Genomic DNA, 21,383 nt, shown 5'->3' with positions numbered 1-21,383 from the left:
CATCATGTTCTAAAAATATAAAATGCCTTCCTTAAGATTTTGACATCATGGTGACGGAAAGCAGAAATAAGGAAGGATTCTGATGTAGGCTATTTATAGAGAGTTTCTTGTGTTCATTTTTAATCTGCTGAACTTCTTAAATTGCATTATTGGGAAAGATATTAATAAATGAAGACTCTTCATGGTAACTTTCCAAAGTTAACACACATTTATGATTTTTGTCAGGCAAGAAAATATTATTTTGGTTGCAGTTGATTGATGGGACTAGCATAACAGATAGTGTAGCAATGCTCTATAACCAGATGCCCTGTAGACCTCATTTCCATCAAAACCTCTTTTGTTGATCAACATCTTCATGCTCTGATTGGATAGCTGAACTGAAAAAGCAATGAAGTGGCCTCTGGCTTGGCTATTTTAACCTCACTGTGTAGGAGGTTGTGAATGTATGTTGAGGCAGGTGATGCATCAAAGGCTGATGTAAGTCAATGTTGAACGTGCAAAGGCAGTACATGTAAAATAAATTAAGATTACTTATCGTAACCTCTACGGCCTGCAGTTGCACATCGTAGGGCTGTCTCTTATTGCTCTTTGAAAGCTACAGTGGTGTGAAAAAGTGTTTGCCCCCTTGGTAAATATGATCAAATATGGCTGTAAAAAATAAATCTGCATTTTTAATCCTTTTGATATTTTATTTAAAAAATGTGCACAAATCTAACCTTTCATTGAAGTAAAATAATTGAAAGTGGGGGAAAAATCACATTATGAAATAAATGTTTTTCTCCTAAACACGTTGGGAACAATTGTTTGCCCCCTTTTATTAAATGCTTTTTGCAACCTCTTTTTTCCAAGATAACAGATCTGAGTCTTCTCCTATAATGCCTGATGAGTTTGGAGAACACCTGACAAGAGATCAGAGACCATTCCTCCATACAGAATCTCTCCATCCTGTTCTCCGTTATAAGATTTCTAGAACAGGCTGTCAGGTTTAGATTTTTTATCTGTTGGTATTTGATCGAATCCATGATGCCATGTATCTGAACAAGATGTCCAGGACCTCTGTCAGAAAATAAGGCCCACAGCATTAAAGATACAGCAGAGTATTTCATTTTACACATGGGGTACTTTTTTATAGCCTGGTAATACCATAGACAGTAAAAGAAATGGACACAGCGACCCCATTGGATTCAACGGAGACAAAGTGAAGCCAATTAGAAACTCTTACTTCCTGGGGGTCCAGCGTACTGCGCAGACTCAAACTGAGCTTGATGACGTAGATGTGACGTGAGCAAACCGTCTGTCTTCTAGTAGCTGTGCCAAGATCAATCTGAATCATTACCTTCCGAAACTCGCAGAGACGGAGAGCGTGAGTAGGAGGTGTCCATGATCTTGGAGCAGGAGAAACTTTTTGTAGGTGTTCTGATTAATTATTTTGTCATTTTGCCTCGACGTCCTCCCGATTGCCTGCGAGCTTCTCCTCCTGTCCATACGGTAATTTCCTACTGTGCGACAGAGAGTCGCGTGGCTGTGACGCAATCATTAGCCTACTTTTACAAAAACTGCTTCTACAGGGCCATAACGTAAGCTACAAGGTAATGGAGCCTTTTATACATTTTCGTGTTTCTTTAGAAATAAATAATGGACAAATGGAGTCTTTAAACGCCTCAGATGTAAAGTTATTCGCTGTCAAAGTGACGCCAAAATGAATGGGAGTCAATGGGATGCTAACAGCAGGTGGGGTTCCGCTAGCCAATGGCGGCGCCCGGGGGTACCTTCAAAATAATACAAATCCCTGCCCCCCTGGGTAATACCAGACTCTGCTACTTCGCTTTGCTTCGTAGAGAGAGTCTAGACTCTGGAGTTCCGTAATAGAAAAACGTTTTCTTTACCGCCAGGGGGCGCTAGTCTGAAGCTTAAAATCATTGGTTACCCGTAAGCCAATCACATAACGTTTGGTTATGGCGTGTGTTATGCGCATGCTCAGCCGCATCTAACTTCCACTGTAAACACGTATGATGCGAAAACAAAACCATCGAGCGAAATACCGGAGTGAACATGGCTGTGAACGACTTTTGCAGATTATGTGAAGTAAATCTACGCATCCACGGTACAATCAGCGTCTACGTCACGGCTCTCAGCCCGCCCTCTGTTCGTTGATTGGCCGGCTGTTTTCAGGCCGGAGGAAAACGGAAAGCTATGAAGGTCTCAGACTGAGTACAGAAGCGAAATGAAATTGAGCGGAAGTACGAAGTCTGACGTAGTCAGGCTAACTTTTTTATCCCTGTGTGCACCAAACCCATCTTAAGTGTTTGCTGCCAAAAAAGCTAATGTTTTTGTTTCATCTGACCACAGAACATTTGAAAAGTAACTGACACTACTGGAACTTCAAATGGGATGGGTTCTATGGTCAGATGAAACAAATTATTTTCTGCCAGAGGTCCTGGACATCTTGTTCAGATACATGGCATCATGGATTCGATCAAATACCAACAGATAAAAAATCTAAACCTGACAGCCTGTTCTAGAAATCTTATAACGGAGAACAGGATGGAGAGATTCTGTATGGAGGAATGGTCTCTGATCTCTGAACTCATCAGGCATTATAGGAGAAGACTCAGATCTGTTATCTTGGAAAAAAGAGCTTGCAAAAAGCATTTAATAAAAGGGGGCAAACAATTGTTCCCAACGTGTTTAGGAGAAAAACATTTATTTCATAATGTGATTTTTCCCCCACTTTCAATTATTTTACTTCAATGAAAGGTTAGATTTTTGCACATTTTTAAAATAAAATATCAAAATTGATTAAAAATGCAGATTTAGTTTTTACAGCCATATTTGATCATATTTACCAAGGGGGCAAACACTTTTTCACACCACTGTATTTCCTTATGATCATTTATGTAATGCAGTGTTATTTTAGGCTGTTTTGTGTTTAAGCTAACCTGAAACAGTTTTTTTTTTTTTCATGTCATTGAACTGCTGATACTAATATCTAACATATAGATATAACATTTTTTAAATGTTTATGTATCCCATAATACCACAGTCAAAGCCATCCCTACAGACTCAGGAAATTAAAATGTGAGTTTGATTGTTTTTAGTCTAAATCTATTACCTTTGAGGTCATCTATATTGTACTCCTAAAATAGCAAATGGCATGCATTCAAAAATTACTCTTTGTTTTCTCCTCTGAATTTCTCTTCTGCAGAAAGTGACTAATCTAGGTAATTTCCTCCCTAGAACTAGCATGACCCTTCATAAGACATGCAATGGAAAAGCAGTCCAGTGGAATGCAAAAACTCGTTCATTTATTCTTATCCAGTCTTGCATTCTTGTGTTTTAGTATTAGGTCATCATGAACCATCGAAGTTCAATTCCAATACTAAATAACACAAGTACAGTGGACGCAAGAAAGAACATTCTTGATATCAAGGATGCGTCAAATGCAGATCCCAAAAGTAATTGCAGGCTGACAACAAGCCTGTAAGCTTTAAACTTCTCTTGTTCTCACTTAGGCCATGTTTAACTCCATTTTTAGAAATAGGCTTGCAAACTTCCCTTAGCACTTCCCAACTTTGTTCAACTTTGGACACAACCCTCGACCCCTTGATTTTGACCGAGGGAGCAAGTCTACTCATATGTACACTTCAGGCAGATCCATAGACCACAATGCAACATGATTGTGGCGTCATAACAGCAACTCACTATAGGCATGCTCCAAAGCAGATTACAAGTGATCAAGGGCTTAGGGCATTCCATTAAAACCCATTGCAAGGGTTTCACCAGTAGTGGACACTTGTGCAAAGTAAGCAATGACATACATCAGAGTAAAAGAGAAGCAGGGAAGATAGCGAGGGAAGGGCATAAAAATGCCTTTGTCAGCATAAAATGAAACTTGCGATAGTCTTTTCTTCCTTAATGGGACAAGATTAGATAGATCGATCAGTCCATCCATCCATCCATCAGTGGATAGATTTAGCGTATTTAACATTCTTATTGCAGAAAGCTGAAGACATAAGTTTTCAGCCACAACAGAAAAAGAAAGAAAGAACGAAAGAACGAAAGAAAGAAAGAAAGAAAGAAAGAAAGAAAGAAAGAAAGAAAGAAAGAAAGAAAGAAAGAAAGAAAGAAAGTCACAGGCAGGTTGGAACAATCTGAGGGTGAGAATGTTTTGTGCATACAGTGAAATGAATAACTGTTGTTTTAACTGGACAACTAAAGATAAAGATTAATTAAACATTCCATGTTGCATTAAATCCATAAACATATAAAATAGTTTTCCTCATTACATTCACACACTCACCATCCCTGATTTCCAGGGAAAGTGTTGCGAATGGCTACGGTCTCGCTGTGTTATCCTGAAGTGTCTCATGCTGTAAAACTGGGTTGAGGTGATTTCATTTCAAAGTAATTCAGAAGTTGACAGACACACATGTGTGTGCATTACACATTTTACATAGAGGAAATTACAGTTTTTCCTCAATCGCTTTGGCTCAATTTTAAGATTTCTGAAGAATTAGTTTCTTGTTCTCATCAGATGTGACTTTCTTATTGGTTTAAGCAAATTGCATGTGTTTTGGCACATGTGTGCAAAAGAATAAGTACAATTGTTTACAATTTGCACAATAACTAAATGCACATGGCTTGTTGAAAAACTAAGTCAAAACTGATGAGTTGATTCTCAGTGAAATTGGCAAACTCTTGACAACTTCTAAACATTATTTCATCATGTGAGCCATGATCCATCACATGCAAAATGATCCATTCAGTTATAAAAATCTGTCCAACATGCATGTATATTGATAAATATCTGACATGGAATTTTTGTAATGTCTGTTAAATTGGTAAATGTAACAGAGACTCAGGCTGAGTAGGATCCATGTGCGGTTCATTTAAATAAAGCAAGCTCAATGTACAAACAGGCGTGGGTCGAAATACCAGAGCGAACAATAATATCAGAGACAGGACATCAAACGTGGTCATAACAGGCAGTGGGTCAGGGCAGGCAGCTGAAAGGCAGGCAGAGAAGAGTCGTTAACGGTAAACCAAGGCAGGGTCAAAACATAGGCAGAAGATACAATGATAGAATAATGCTCAGAAACGCAGCCAGGGCAAACAAGACTTCGCAATGTGTGACTTGAACAAGCAGGGTTTAAATAGTCTGGTGATAAGGACCATGCGTGCAGTAACCAGTCCCTGCATTAGGGTTCTTGGGAAATGAAGTCCAAAACTAACGCTAGTACTCAGGTGAGTGAGACCTCCAGTGGCTGACAGGGGAATCTTCACCGGCGTTCGTGACAGTAAATGACCTGCCATTTTTATGAAATAGGAATCATAATCTTGCCAATCAACCAATCAAGTTTGGCATCATACATATGGAGTTTGCCCATAACCTTAAACCAGTGGTCTCAAACTCAATTCCTGGAGGGCCACAGCTCTGCACAGTTTAGCTCCAACCAGCTCCAACTCACACCTGCAAGGAAGTTTCTAGTAATCCTGAAGACCTTGATTAGCTGGATCAGGTGTGTTTGATTAGGGTTGGAGCAAAACTGTGCAGAGCTGTGGCCCTCCAGGAATTGAGTTTGAGATCACTGCCTTAAAAAGAAGCAGATACAGCAATACTGTATAAATAGGCCTACATCAATATTTATACATTTATATTTGTAGGAAAAATTATGATTTTTTGTATATAACAAATATTTCCATGATGAAAAACCATCTAAACTTTTTACCTAGTGTGACTCACACAATGACAAAAACACTTTATATGTTGATGGCATTGGCCAATTTAAGTAGGTTTTGAAGCATGAATTAAAGGGATGGTCCACCCAAAAATGTAAATTCTGTCAGTAAGGTTACTACTGTAATTACTCACCCTCATGTTGTTCCAACCCCGTAAGACTTTCGTTCATCTTCGTAACACAATATATTTTTGATGAAATCTGAGAGCTGTTTCACTCCTCCATAGGCTTCTATGTTATTGAAACTTGCCAGCCCAGAAAGTTAGTAAAGACAATGTTTAAAATAGTCCAAGTGACTACAGTGGTCAACCATAATTTTATCAAGCGACGAGAATACTTTTTGTGTTCCGGAAAGCGCCGGAAATGATCTCTCGCGCGTGTACGTCACTCACTGTTTACACGTAGGTGTTTCTCAATGTCAAGGATACCAGAGAATGGATACTTCCTTGGCATGACTGGTCCTTCCAAGTCACTTCCTTCAGAGGCTAGGCGAGGCTCCTCTTTAGCATTCGGAGAACACGTAAATGGAACAGGCTAGCAAGTGCACGTCAGTGCGTCATTACGTCAGTGAAAATGAGCGTTGCTATGGACGCAGTTCTGTTCACTATAAGCAGAGCCCGTCTACGGAGAGCCTGTCCACTCCCTATTAAGCCCTATTGTACCGAATTTTGGTTGTAGTACCACCAGAGTTCCACTGGGGGCGCTCGCCATGAGTGCAAAATGAATGGGAGTCAATGGGGCTAGATGGCTAAATTTGTCTCTTTCACCCGATTGCCGTTGAGAAATCTCAGATGTGATTGTAGATTTTGCAAGTTCAACATGGGTTTTAGGTCGAAAGTTGAATGAACGAGTACTTTTGTCGTTTTGATTTCTTACAGGTTGAGTTGTTGTTGCCCATAACATGCTAGCATTCTGCTAATGACGTCAGCATTCTGACGTCATTGACATTTTGAAAGACTTTTTTAAAGCAAATAAGTGACTCTAAAAAATCTAACACCCAGCAATGTGTAATTTCTTTGCATCTCCTTTCGAATACAACATTCAAATTACTAGACAAAAAATTATATCCTGAGAAAAGTGGATTTTGAGGGGTATACCGCCATTGACCTCCATTCATTCTGCACTCGTCCTGTGAGCGCCCTCATATGGAATCAGAGTGGAACTGCAACCAGTTCAGAAGCCGGAAGTGTAGTGAGAGTGAAACTTCTCGCCATATTAGACATTCTCTGCTATAAGGCAATATAATCGTTTTTAAATCAATAAACTCCTTTTTAATCATATTGATTATTTGACTGTTAGTGTGTTTAAACAGTGCGGGTCAATTTGACCCATAACATAATGGATGTAATTATTTTTTTAAACAAATGTTTGGTAACGTAAATATATTTACATTTGAAAGCATATTGGTCCGTTAACGCTCCGACTCCGTTAACGTCCAACATTTTGAATTTTTTGAACAAGATAGCAAAGCTGCGCGCATAGGATTGTGGGCGAAGAGCGCGAAGGCTACACATATGCATCCTTTCCTGTATATGGGATATTTTTCGAACGAAGGACTCAGTCCTTGGTGGAAATTCCGAGGATCCTCGACATTGGAACAGTCCTTCGACGGATGTCGATGATGTAGCATCCTCAAAATTCTGGCTTCCGAGGATCCTTCCTTGACATTGAGAAACGCCTAGCGATTTCGGAAGTGTTACCTTTAACTGTGAAGATCTAAACATATTTAGACGTACAGGAAATCGCAATGGAAGACGATTTCGATATATCAACAGACAACGTTGAATTTTTTTCACAACCATATTTATTTGAACCAGAATACACAGATCCAGAACTCAGTGCGATGGAGGAAGCAAAAAATTCAACGTTGTCTGTTGATATATAGAAATCGTCTTCCATTGCGTGAGATCATTTCCGGCGCTTATTGCGCAGACCGAAGCGCCCGCGCCCTTAGATCACTTGGACGTGGCTGTGTACAAGAGGTAAAAACGATATAAATACTGTTCGTTTTCTCACACAAACCGCTCGTTTCGTGTCTTAGGCAATCAATGTGTACTTACGATGGGGAATTGTTTGATTTGGACTTCTCTGTGCATGGTCTTTGAGATAGTGACCATAGACCTGCATTATATGACTGACAGACAAGAAGAACGGTTTGACCTAAAAATATCAAAATTGAAACTACTGCGGAAAAAAAGACACCTACATCTTGGATGCCCTTGAGGTAAGCTAAAACATACCAAAATTTCATTTCAAAGTGAACTATCCCTTTAAGGTTGAGCCACTGTAGTCACTTGGACTATTTTAATGATGTCTTAAACTTGAACTTTTCTGGGCTGGCATATGAAATTACATGGAACCCTATGAAGGAGTGAGCCAGCTCTCAGATTTCATCAAAAATATCTGAATTCGTGTTCTGAAGATGAACAAAAGTCTTACGGGGTTGGAACAACATGAGGGTGAGTAATTACTGACAGAATTTTCATTTTTGGGTGAACTCACTCACTCACTTTAATACTTAGCTATTTCATATGCAAAGATATTGGCCAATCACAGCAGTGGGAGTTTACACTGAAGTCTCTAAGCAGACATGCCCCTTAAAACAGAGCATTCAAATCAGACTAGGAAAAATGCCTTTTATTTCAAAATTATGACCATTTTTGATGTAAAAATCATAAGTGCACCCCATGAAACATTATAAAACAGTGCAGGTTATGACCCCTTTAATGTTTAATATTATTTTAATGTCTTATTCATGTGCAATGTGACAGTAAAGTCATATGTACTTGTCAACCACAAACACTCATAGAATTTAGATCTATAAAGCACCCTGTGCTAAAAGGAGCAAAGTTTACATTTTTACTAAATAAACTGCTGACATCTACTCAGAGCTGAAGATACCTTTGCTTAAACTATGACCATAATTAAGTGATCATTTTTCATTGCAACCCAGAGTTCATCAGAGAATAAGAGATACAGTAAAGTGTTAGATAATGAATAAGTGTGAGATTATTTTCTGCAAAGTTTGGTTTGACAGTAGAGGCTACAAAAATACTTTTATAATGTGTTATTTATTTACAAGAAATGAAATAGTACAATAGACCAAATACCATACCAAAACCAAAAGTCACATCACAAAAAGTGCAAAGAGAGATTGCAATAATGCCTTAGCATTTTATCTAATAAAAACATATATGAAGTCCTGTTCATAATCATATAATTTAATTTACGACACATAATAGTTTAGTAGGCTAAACATAATAAAAACAAAGTTACTTCAAAATCACTGATAAAAGTGACAACTTACAGTTTTTAAGTCAGTAAGTGGCCATTTGCTTCACATTCAAAGTGCACCATCATTCAAATGTCTTAGAAAAACCACATAACACGGGTACTGCATTTGTAACAACTGGTCCCACCTGGCTTTAAACAAATCACCAGTAGCTTTTTTAACATTTAGTGACATGGCATCGGACGCACAGAAGCCAATGGCACATGCCGCTATGCTTATTGACACATCCAGTCTTCATTGGCATGTGCCAGTGGATATTCTGCTGCCAGGCGAAATGAAACACTATAGACTGAACACGTAATACGCGTGTCATACCGTCATTGTCCTCAGAGATACGCGTTTTTGTACAAAAACTAGACTATTGTCAAAAACGTACAATTTGAAACCTGTTTATGCACCCAAAACGCATAAAAAGTTTTACGTTTTTAGTTGAAAACAGTATCGTAAACAACCCCTTGGTGTCAGTGTTTCGCTATAATGTGTGGCACATGCCAATGAAGACCGGATGTGCCACTAGATGAGTCACTAAGCACAGCGACAAGTGCCTCTGGTCAGATGCCATGTCATTAAAATGAAACTCTTAGGTAAACTCTCCAGACTGAAGTAAGCAGCAGCAGTTAGTTCTCATAAATACACTCTTCTGGCTGAGGTTTAGCAATGGGCTGCGTGTTCTGGCGGGCCGTGGCGAAACTGAAGTTCTCATAGACTTTATTGGTGAACACTATAGATCCATTTTCGTCTCGCTTTCTGCCTGCGCAATCAAACAGACATAGAAAAACATACACAAATACAATTAACATATGGTTCCTTTCCACAGATAAACAGTTTAGGCCTAAATCATTTATAACAGTGGTTTGTGTACTATAAATCGTTAAGGTAATTTTGGTATAAAAAAATAAACTCTAAACTGTTTTAACAGTACAATTATAAAAACCAATAATTGTGGCAAATGTTTATTTACCACAGTTTATCTAGTGGAGGTCTCTAAAAATTTGTTTACAATGTACTGGTGAGGTCGGGACGAATTTAAATCAAGTTTTAGTGATCCACGAGGACTATTAATGCATCAGTAGACGAATAACATCTTTAGTTACTTTTCCATGTAACTACTATAGATAGGCTACTGTTGTTTGTTGCGTTACACTGTGGTAACTTGGTCTTACTCACTTCCTTGCTCAAAATAAGATCCACAACTAAGCTAATTTGTTGTTCTTAGCTGAGTTAAACTGGTTTTGTCAAGCTGTTCAGCTGGCCTGCTGGGGTTTTGTCAAGATGGTCAGACTGGGAGACCAGCTAAACTAGATTAAACCAGCAAGGACCAGCAAACCATCTTACTTTTTATTTGAGCTGGTTTTAGTTCACAATATGCAGACGAATTCATTCCCTTTTTTTTTTTTGAGATGTTTGTTCTGAAAATATAAAAATTATGTCCTTGAGATTTTGATGTCATGTGACCGAAAGCAGAAACAGACATAGGAAGGATACTGATGTATAGAGATAGAGAGGTGTTTGAACAGAGGGAGGAAGATAGCAATTATTTACGTCAAATTCTTGCCGCCTTTAACTGCTGAACTATTTCTTAACTTTCATTATTGTGTAACATGAATAAAGTAAGATTCTTTATGCAATTTCCTTATTTTTATTGAAGTCGCTGTTACTAAAAAAAAAAAAAATATTTCCCCCGTTGGAGTCAATGGTTTCTACAAATCGAAGTAATCTGAGTTGTATTAATTGTTAAAGAGTTAAACATAATCATACTCACATTTGCAAAAAATAACAATGGTGATGATGCAGAGGATGATGCCTGCAGCAGCACTGCATGAGATTAATAAAGTAAGATTGTCCCGATCTGTTATGGTCACAAACAGGGTATGATCAGATCATACACATCAGAACGATGAATTTTTGACATAGACAACAAGAAAACAGCAACAATCTCTCCTCATATTTTACCAGTCAGGTTGCTAGAGACCATCATAATGTCTCTCCTACTGTAACTCAGAATGCTATTTGAAATCAGACTTATGTATAGCTGAATTAATGTGTGCATTTGCATTTTTAAAGTCCCCCTATGATGAAAATTAAGCTTCTAATGTTGTTTTGTAAGTCTATGTGGTGAAAACGAGGCAAGGGTGTAGAGTTACAAGCTATTTTAAGGCATGGCGAATTTTTTTTTCCAAGGAAAAAAACGTTTAAATATGTCATTTTGGTGGGACTTTCCTTTATAGAATGCTTAACATCAAAAGCATCTGTAAATCATTAAGTATATGGAGGCAGTGGTATGTTAGTATAATTGAGATACTATTATAGTTTTTTTTTTTTTTTATATATATATATATATTTTTTAATATATTTTCTGTTTTCATTTTAGTTTTAGTTTTAACTATTTTGTTGTGTTTTGTCATTTTGAATATATTTATTAAAATATGCCTGTATAGTTTTTTATTAATTTTTATTTCAGTTTTTGTTATTTTAGTATTTCAAGTTAAAAGTTTTTTTTATATTTTATTTAATTTCAGTTAATGTTTATTTTATATAATTTTTATGGTTTTAGTTTCAGTTTTAGTTTGGAGGTACACAGGCCTACACACACACACAGGGAAAAAAATGTTTTCCTTTACAAATAACGGGGTTAAATCAAGATACAATTACTTGAGAAGTAAAATAACTTCAGATATGAAGTCTTGCTTTCTGAAAAAATGATAGAAATTAAGTGACTTCATTCTTAAAGCAAGAAAAATATCTGGCAGCAACAGGGTCAGAAAAATAAACTTAATTTAAACGAAAAACACATTTATTTTGCTTACCCTATTGGCAGATATTTCTTTGTTTGTTTTAAGCATAAAGTCATTAATTTTTATTAAAAAAATTCAGATGATGATACTTATCTTGTCATTTTTCTTCTCGATAAATATATTTTGATTTAAGAATAGGTACCTTAAAAAGTGGAACCTTTTTTTTCCTGTATGATCCTTATCTTTGTAAAGCAGAAAAAAACAATTATTTATATGTGGCTTTATCATTGTTTCCACTAGCAGTTTGCCTGAAAACGATAAGGTTGGTGGAGATTTGCTGACTTGACTTGATTTAGTAAATGGATCATTTTACAAGTTTGTCCTGGTTAAAGTGATAGGTAGTTTAAATGACCCACCTTTCTTAGAGGTGAGTGTTATTTGGGTTTGGGTTTGTCTATTTGAGTAGTTGGCGCGGCAGATGATCGTGTCTCCATCACTCCAGTCAGGTTTACACAGACGCAGCGAACTGGTCATGTCATAAGTTGTGAATGAATGAAGTGACCCTCGACCCGCTCGAATCCAGGTGAAGTTCACCAGCTCAGGGTTCAGGCCCTCCAGAGAGCAGAGCAGAAGAATACAGCTGTCATTACCGCTGTTCTGTTTCTGCAGGGACAGGCCTGGATGAGCTGTAGTGGAGATAGTGAAGAATTATATTTATTACGGACATCTCAGATGTTATACAACAAGTGGACAGTTCAGATATATAAATAATTTATGAATGGCAATCACCTTCAACTTGGAGTTTAACATCTGAGCTGCTGTCCAGTGATGGTGGTGGAATTACTATTGTTGTTTTACAGCTGTAATCACCAGAGTCACTGAATTGAACATTTTCTATTATTAGTGACGTTCTGTTGATTTTAAAACGAGGGCATTGTCTGATAGAGATTGTCTGATTTTTATTAATATCCCATTCACAAATAGTTTTGCTAGTTGCTCTATTTATCCACTTTACAGAAACTTGTTCAGTGTCATTAGGTAGTGAGTGGCAGGGAAGAAGGACAGTCGCTCCTTTAACTGCATATCGGATAAACTCCGCATCTGTGGATTGACACAAATTTCAGTGTAAACCAACAGCAGAATGTTCCCTTCAAATATACAGCACATTCACAAAAATGATTGTGAAAGACATCACAGAAAGTCTACTACATATAAGATGCATCGGTAACACTTTAACAAAAGCTAACTAATTTTTTTACAACATTTATTCATCTTAATGCTAATTTCTACATGTACACATTTTTTAAATCAAAAGTTGTATTTGTTCACATTAATTAATGCACTAGTTACATGAACAAAAAATGACAATGTATTTTTATTAACTAACAATAATAAAGGTTAATAAAAGCTGTATATTACCAATATATTACTATGCATTAACTAATGTTTACAAATGAGACCTTATTGTAAAGTGTTACTGCATTTATTACTGCAGGTCATGTTGTTTTGTGTGACCAACAGCAGATAGTTCATATGTCACAATTATTTAAAAATATATCACAAAAAACACCACCATATCTAAGATGCATTAATTTAGTCCATCCCTGAGATCTTTGATTTTAGTCAATTAATATTTCTTAGACAGTATGAGTCACAACTGAGACATTAGGCTATATGATCACTTCTTTGCTTTAAACAACAGAGCAAAATAAACATAACTGAAGTCTCTTACCTGTAAGCGGGAGATAAATTAAAGTCAAAAATAAAAGATGGTTTGTAATCCGTTTTAAATGCATGTCGATGTGCTCGTCGTGTGAGACACTTCTACACTCACACACTCATTCTGATCGAGTGATGAACTTCCTGTTCATGCGCCCACCCACAATCTAGATCCTAAGTAAAAACAACTAAATCAATTCTTCTCCCGGTGGTCAGTCACTCGGAGATTCACTTTAACACAAATCGTGCTAATTTAAATGAATATTACCATCACGTCGTTATACACCATTCTGAAAAGGACTGTGTTTTAAAAAATCGATTTATTTCTGTAAATAGAGCTTGTATTATCTTGAATGAAATCTTTCTGACTCAATGGCTTTGTTGTTGTGAATTCGATGGCATGGAGAATATGTAAAATAAAGAAGAAAAAACAAAAACCCAGTAATTTACTTTTAATCAAGGAAGGGTTCAGGACATGGAGTTTGCTGTCTGTTTTTATCTTTCTTTTTCTGTTGTTCTGCTTTCCATCTAAACTATACGCAAGACGCCACAGCACACTGGAAAGGGAGACCACAACATTTCACAATATGCACTGCATACTCAGTGTTCACCTCCTACTACCACAGACGGATGCGTCATGCACTTAATGTTTTGAAAGGGGGCAACAGCGTCAGTGTGGCGCAACTTCTTGTGAATGTGGGTGTGATAGTAGTGTCATTTTAGTGTAGTATGCAAAGGAAAAAGGGTTATGTATAACAAACCAAGCAAAGTGCAACTGAACTTGGCAGCCCTTAAAAATAGCTCCCCCAAACACTTGACCGCAAAAGCTCATCTGTTGTACAAATCGTGTAAATCACAAAGTAGATTTATTAATGTTACATTTTGTCAAAATGGTTCACACAGTAATATTATAATCTACAATAACACTGTAAAAGTTATATGTTCAATAAGATATGACATTGTGCTTTAACATTGCTTTAACTGTTTGTTTTTTGGTGACCTTTGACCCAATTTCTCGAAATATTTTGTTTTATGTGTACCACAGAAGAAAGAAACTCATACGGAATTACATGAGGGTGTATGTAAGAATTTTTGGTAACAGTTTAGTTTAGGGTCCAATTTTCGCTATTAATAATGCATACTAGGATATTGGCTGTTTATTAGTACTTATAAACAACATATTATGCTTTATTCTGCATGATCATATTATATATCCCTTAATCCTACCCAATACCTAAACTTGACAACTACCTTACCAACTATTAATAAGCAGTAAATAGGGGTTTATTCAGGCAAAAGTTGTAGTAAATACTTAGTTAATAGTGAGAATTGGACACTAAACTAAAGTGTGACTGAATTTAATTTTTAAGTGAACTATCTACCATATTTAGACCATCAAGTCACACGACACCTTTTTATATTTAAAATGTTTGGTTTTATACAATCAGTGGACAAAAAAATTCTTTGCATATTAGATGTTTATTTATAAGTGGTACTCATTACATAAAACAGAAGTTGGCGTATAGTTGCTATTTTATTTTAAACGAAAATCATCTCTCTGGAAAACACAAAGCAGGCATTTTTTGGTAAGCATAGTTTAAAGGATCATAAGAAAAGTATCATTGGTAAACTATCATTTAGGAATGTATAGTTTAGTGTGTCTCTGCTCTTCTGATGCTCTCATTCGAGGGTCCACGGCAGCAGCTCAGAGTCTTGTCTGCAGGATGACAAGTCTTTTAGATACAATCATTTAACTTGTTTGCAAGAACTTGCAGTGGTTTTTGAACTATAATTTACATTCAAATCAAATTAAATTAACACCGGATTAGAGATTCCAAAGGAATCTTTTTTTTTTTTTTCTAGATGTAAAAATCACAATTTATGTATATAATATAATTATTATTAAAATGTCAGAATTTGAGGTCAAATGTCAATGATGAAGATGATGAAAAAGGCCACACAAACAAGAAAGTCCAGTCTGGATTCTGCAAAAAAAGACGAATCTCAGGTTAGCCTGATGGATTGGTTGATTTATATATTTTTTTACATTTCCTTTTGAGAGATAAAGGCAGTGGAACAGCTTTGCTGAACTGGTACACTGTACTCTAGTAGTGATAGGTAGTTTAAATGACCCACCTTTGTTAGATCCATTCTCTGAGGCGAGTATTATTTGGGTTTGGGTTTGTCTATTTGAGTGGTTGGTGCGGCAGATGATCGTGTCTCCATCACTCCAGTCAGGTTTACACAGAAGCAGCGAACTGTTCATGTCATAAGTTGTGGATGAATAAAGTGACCCTCGACCCTCTCGAATCCAGGTGAAGTTCACCAGCTCAGGGTTCAGGCCCTCCAGAGAGCAGAGCAGAAGAATACAGCGGTCATTACTGCTGTTCTGTTTCTGCAGGGACAGGTCTGGAGATAGTGAAGAATTATATTTATTACGGACATCTAAGATGTTCTACAACAAGTGTACAGTTCAGATATATAAATAATTTATGAATGGCAATCACCTTCAACTTGGAGTTTCACATCTGAGATACTGTCCACTGATGGTGGTGGAATTCTTATTGTTGTTTTACAGCTGTAATCACCAGAGTCACTGAATTGAGCATTTTCTATTATTAGTGACGTTCTGTTGATTTTAAAACGAGGGCATTGTCTGATAGAGATTGTCTGAATTTTATTAATATCCCAATCACAAATAGGTTTGCTAGTTGCTCTATTTATCCACTGTACAGAAACTTGTTCAGTGTCATCAGGTAGTGAGTGGCAGGGAAGAAGGACAGTCGCTCCTTTAACTGCTCGGATAAACTCCGCATCTGTGGATTGACACAAATTTCAGTGTAAACCAACAGCAGAATTTTTCCATCAAATATACAGTAAATAAATCACATTTATTATAAAATATACGCATCACAGAAAAATTTACCACAATTATTAAGTCTATCACAGGGATCTTTGTTATTAGTCAGTTAATACTTGTCACAGATTATAAGTCACAAATGAGACATTATATAAAACTTCTTTGATTTAAATAAAAGGGCAAAGTAAACAGAACTGAAGTCTCTTACCTGTATGCGGAAGATAAATCAAAGTAAAAAATAAAAGACAGTTTGTAGCCCGTTTTAAAAACATGTTGATGCGCTCAGTGTCTTACACTACTGATCTAATGAGTACACTTTCTGAGTGATGAACTTCCTGTTCATGCGCCCAACCCACAATCTAAAATAGATCATTAAAGATAAAAAAAAAAAATTCCTTAAAAAATTGGCCAAACACTTAGAGATTTGCTTTGACACAAATTGTGCTTATTTACAGTAACTGTAGATTATTGAATTATTGAGTGAAATCCTTCCAACATATATTGTTTTGTAGCGGCCTGGCAAATAGCAAATGAGAATACACTAGTTTAAATAGAAAAGATAACTTGCTCTGTGTGTTAAGGCGAACTATTACGACATTCTGGAAGGAAAGACCACAAAAATTTCACAATTTGCCGTAAATGCACAATCTTCAAACTAACTTACATTACGGTATCTTCATAAATCAGCCTCACACTCCTTAAGGGCAAGCCAGCTATTATTTTATTGAAAAAGTTTGGTTTTATACAATTGGGTGACAGGAGAATTATTTGAATTATATGTTTGTTCAGTGTTACTTTGAATAAAAAAAACAGAGATGTAGACCTATGTTTGCAGTTTATGATACATCATACTACATATTAGTTATGTATGCAATATATGCATTAAATTAAGGATAATTAAAAACATACATATATATACATATATATATACACATACATATACATATGTATATATATATATATATATATATATATACATATGTATATCATATGTATATGTATGTGTGTATATATATATATATATATATATATATATATATATATATATATATATATATATATATATATATATATATATATGTATGTTTTTAATTATCCTTAATTTTTTTTTTTTTTTTTTACAGAATTACGAAAACAGAATGATTCAATCATTTTTCTTGTGTCGATGGTCCAATGCAGCAGGTCATACTCTTATCTGCAAGATATGAATGTTACGTACATAATTTAGCCACAGTTCTCACACAGTCAAAGCTAAAAGAACTGTGTCTCATAATATGTTTCACCAATGAAAAATGAACTTCCCATCCATATGTTCAATTAAGATAGATTTGTCGGTTCTGTCTTTTTTGTTTAATAACATTACACACTTTTTACTTCTGGATGAAACTGAATTTTAGTTATAGTGTCAGATTTAGCATTTACTGAATGTGCAAAATGCACAGTATTTCTTACTTAGTATTTCTTATAGAAATGCAGAACAGCAACCAGATGAAAACGATGCAGATGACGTAGGTGCTGAAAAGGACCAAACAAAACGCTGGAGAGTTCTGGCTGGATTCTGGAAGACAAATGAGTTAATATAGTAGTTATATTTTCTTATTTTAATTTTAATAGTCAATTTATTTATCTTAAAATAGTTTTTTCTTTTATTTCATACAATTAAAAAATGTATTTACTTTTTAGAATTTAAAAGATAAGGGACATTATATGCACTACCCACAAAAAACAGAAAATGTTCATGATCACATTACCCACAGTTCTCTTTATGCATTTCATTTTCTAATCAGTGCAGCTGTATGGACAGTATTTTTCCTATTTTAAAACCACTCACCCTTGTTGCGGAAGTCAAGTGTAATGTTCACGCTGTGAGGTGTTCGGGTGTTTGAGTAGTAGGTGCGGCAGATGATCGTGTCTCCATCACTCCAGTCAGGTTTACACAGAGGCAGCGAACTGTTCATGTCATAAGTTGTGGATGAATTAAGTGACCCTCGACCCGCTCGAATCCAGGTGAAGTTCACCAGCTCAGGGTTCAGGCCCTCCAGAGAGCAGAGCAGAAGAATACAGCGGTCATTACTGCCGTTCTGTTTCTGCAGGGACAGGTCTGGAGATAGTGAAGAATTATATTTATTATGGACATCTCAGATGTTCTACAACAAGTGGACAGTTCAGATATATAAATAATTTATGAATGGCAATCACCTTCAACTTGGAGTTTAACATCTGAGCTGCTGTCCAGTGATGGTGGTGGAATTAATATTGTTATTTTACAGCTGTAATCACCAGAATCACTGAATTGAACATTTTCTGTTGATTTTAAAACGAGGGCATTGTCTGATAGAGATTGTCTGAATTTTATTAATATCCCAATCACAAATAGTTTGGCTAGTTGCTCTATTTATCCACTTTACAGAAACGTGTTCAGTGTCATTAGGTATTGAGTGGCAGGGAAGAAGGACAGTCGCTCCTTGTAACCCATTTAAAAAACATATCAACTGAACACATTTATGAGCTACTGTAGTATGCTTAGCTTGACACTTCTGCACTACATAGTACATACATTCTGAGTGATGAACTTCCTGTCCATGCGCCCACCCATAATCTAGATCACTTTAAAAGATCAAATGAAAAACCTTCCTTTGACCAAACACTAGAGATTCACTTTGAATATAGGTTATCATTACCGTTATGTTTATGATACACAATTCTAAATGAGTCACATGACACCTTTAGCTTTTATTTTATTTGAAAAGTTTGGTTTTATACATTTGGTTGACGAGATAATTATTTGCTTTATATATTTGTTTAGTGATATTAATTACATAAAAACAGAGAAGTAGACCTATACATTTAGTTAATGATACATCTACATGTGAGTTATGTGTTCAACATGCATTCAATAGTCTTACTGAAAACTAACATTTTCTATACTTAGTGTAAAATACTTTCTGTTGAATGTAAAATGCAGAATGCAAACTCCTTATAAATAATCCAAATAATTATTATTAATGTTCAATAATTATTATTTAATCAATAAAACATTATTTTCCCAAATGTTAGTCAATTTTATTCCTGTAAATTGAATTAATAATATATATTTTTTTAATTCACAACCTCCAAATTAAAGTACAACCAATAAAGTACAGGGTGGGCCATTTATATGGATACACCGTAATAACATGGGAATGGTTGGTGATATTAAAGTCCTGTTTGTGGCACATTAGTATATGTGAGGGGGCAAACTCCTCAAGATGGGTGGTGACCATGGTGGCCATTTAGAAGTCGGCCATCTTGGATACAACTTTTGTTTTTTCAATAGGAAGAGGGCCATGTGACACATCAAACTTATTGGTAATGTCACAAGAAAAACAATGGTGTGCTTGGTTTCAACGTAACTGAAACTACGGATACTGGATGCCTGTGCTGGCATTTCTCCTGCGGTGTTGCTATCAGTGTGTGAAGAGTGGGAGAACAGGGTTGCATTGACAATCCAACACAATGGGCAGCACATTGAACACATTTTATAAGTGGTCAGAAACTTGTAAATAACTCATGAACGAATAAAGTTACGTTGAAACCAAGCACACCATTGTTTTTCTTGTGACATTACCAATAAGTTTGATGTGTCACATGGCCCTCTTCCTATTGAAAAAACAAAAGTTGTATCCAAGATGGCCGACTTCTAAATGGCCACCACCCATCTTGAGGAGTTTGCCCCCTCACATATACTAATGTGCCACAAACAGGACTTTAATATCACCAACCATTCCCATGTTATTACGGTGTATCCATATAAATGGCCCACCCTGTATAATGATTATTTCATATTTTTAAATAACAATTTTGATGAATAAAATAGTATATCCCTTACAAATAGCTTAATTATGGTTAAAATTACAGTTTTAGTTATACTAATCAAAAATCTATTTAAAATCTACTTTTTCTGATTGAAAGGGATTCTTGTGAGATTAGACCTACCCTGAGATCTATCACGACGTGAAAGCAAGACAGCAAACAGACAAGATTCATATGTATGTTACTTTAATAGGTGTTTAAAGAATAACATTTGCGTCAGCAGACAGTGTTATGACATAAGACTCAGTGAGAAGGGCAATGGCAAAGGGGTCCCTCTCTCTACGCAGGGGGTCAGTAAGGCAAGGCTGCATCAACAACTGGGCTGTAACAATCAGATCCATACATTGCATCATACAGTACTAGTGACAATAATCAGATCAAGCACACAAGTATAAACTCCTTAGAGGAATCAAGAACAGGATCTCGGGTAAGCGTTTAAAAAGACGGCGCCACAACTGCATCTAAAGCCATGAACGTACATTCTTGTACAGAGCAGAGAAAATCCTCATCATTGACGGGGTGCATATTTAAGGTTATTAAGACTCGAAACGAGTTGAGAAGGAGAAACGAGGAAGGTTTGGCAACTGATATCCATGATCGCTGATATTGCACGTTTCAGGTCTAAATGCGTAAAAGCGAAGGTTATTTGATGTCAGATATGACGGAGGTCAGGGTGTGTGTCTTGAGGATGACTGGAAGTTTTTACAAATTATTCAGGTACTGTAAGGAAGCAGCCTACAATTCCTCCATATAAAGCCACCGCATACAGAAAGACTGGATTGGAATTAGAAAAATACAGGTACAAAATCCATTACATTCAAGAGACAATCTAGCACAAAAGGGTAATATTATAATCTTTATAGCTAATATAGGAATTTCTGTTTCATAGAGGCATTTTGCTAAGAGGCATCTTCTAAATAGAAAAAAGTGGGGTGAACGATCATGACGGGGGCATCATGGGATGGGATCAGATTCTAAAGACGCATCATGCGGGGGACGTTCAAATAAGCCGTGTTATCATTCAACGCATAATAATTCTCGCTAGCAATGACGATTTTTAAAACACACGATATGCACGAGAGGTTACGATTAAGAATGGCGATCATGAGGGGACACTGGCGAGATGGGGAGATCAATCTTAATGGGGCTAGTTCGCACAAAAATATAATTCTGGAACCCTTTTCTCA

General features: G+C 36.3%; 2 protein-coding genes and 1 long non-coding RNA gene across 5 annotated transcripts; all 3 read right to left on the bottom strand.

The window, feature by feature from the left end:
- Positions 1–8,790: 8,790 nt before the first annotated feature.
- Positions 8,791–13,943, bottom strand: LOC311285000 (uncharacterized protein). 2 transcript variants are annotated; one of them, XM_084400374.1, is made up of 5 exons: positions 13,498–13,943; positions 12,555–12,866; positions 12,182–12,451; positions 10,793–10,879; positions 8,791–9,781 (listed from the first exon to the last, which is right to left on the bottom strand). In XM_084400374.1, exons 1-5 carry the CDS (start codon positions 13,559–13,561, stop codon positions 9,648–9,650), a joined length of 867 nt encoding a protein of 288 aa, XP_084256500.1. In that variant the 5' UTR covers positions 13,562–13,943; the 3' UTR covers positions 8,791–9,647. The 2 variants fall into 2 exon arrangements, with proteins under 2 accessions (XP_084256500.1, XP_084256501.1); XM_084400375.1 differs by having other exon boundaries at positions 12,182–12,442; positions 13,498–13,938.
- A 1,001-nt stretch (positions 13,944–14,944) lies between these two features.
- Positions 14,945–16,828, bottom strand: LOC311285002 (uncharacterized protein). The gene is made up of 4 exons (XM_084400377.1): positions 16,553–16,828; positions 15,992–16,300; positions 15,621–15,893; positions 14,945–15,469 (listed from the first exon to the last, which is right to left on the bottom strand). Exons 1-4 carry the CDS (start codon positions 16,614–16,616, stop codon positions 15,408–15,410), a joined length of 708 nt encoding a protein of 235 aa, XP_084256503.1. The 5' UTR covers positions 16,617–16,828; the 3' UTR covers positions 14,945–15,407.
- Positions 16,829–17,458: 630 nt separating this feature from the next.
- Positions 17,459–19,138, bottom strand: LOC311285563. Of its 2 annotated transcripts, XR_014626376.1 has the most exons (4): positions 18,544–19,138; positions 18,176–18,445; positions 17,797–17,902; positions 17,459–17,539 (listed from the first exon to the last, which is right to left on the bottom strand). It is a non-coding gene; the product is annotated as an uncharacterized lncRNA (long non-coding RNA). The 2 variants fall into 2 exon arrangements; XR_014626377.1 differs by having other exon boundaries at positions 17,501–17,902; positions 18,544–18,820.
- Positions 19,139–21,383: the final 2,245 nt, after the last annotated feature.

Source organism: Rutilus rutilus (genome assembly GCF_951802725.1).
Source record: "Rutilus rutilus genome assembly, chromosome: 25".
NCBI lineage: Eukaryota > Metazoa > Chordata > Actinopteri > Cypriniformes > Leuciscidae > Rutilus > Rutilus rutilus.
Note: the sequence above shows the minus strand (reverse complement) of the source record. Positions and strands in the feature narration are given on the sequence as shown.

Excerpts from the sequence above, each read along its gene's own strand:
- LOC311285000 (XM_084400374.1), bottom strand. The coding sequence starts at position 13,561 with ATGCATTTAAAACGGATTACAAACCATCTTTTATTTTTGACTTTAATT. Across the intron at positions 12,452-12,554 it reads TGTTAAACTCCAAGTTGAAG|CTCATCCAGGCCTGTCCCTG; the intron begins GTGATTGCCATT and ends TCTCCACTACAG. Across the intron at positions 10,880-12,181 it reads AACACTCACCTCTAAGAAAG|ATCGGGACAATCTTACTTTA; the intron begins GTGGGTCATTTA and ends TGACCATAACAG.
- LOC311285002 (XM_084400377.1), bottom strand. The coding sequence starts at position 16,616 with ATGTTTTTAAAACGGGCTACAAACTGTCTTTTATTTTTTACTTTGATT. Across the intron at positions 15,894-15,991 it reads TGTGAAACTCCAAGTTGAAG|ACCTGTCCCTGCAGAAACAG; the intron begins GTGATTGCCATT and ends CACTATCTCCAG. Across the intron at positions 15,470-15,620 it reads AGAGAATGGATCTAACAAAG|AATCCAGACTGGACTTTCTT; the intron begins GTGGGTCATTTA and ends CTTTTTTTGCAG.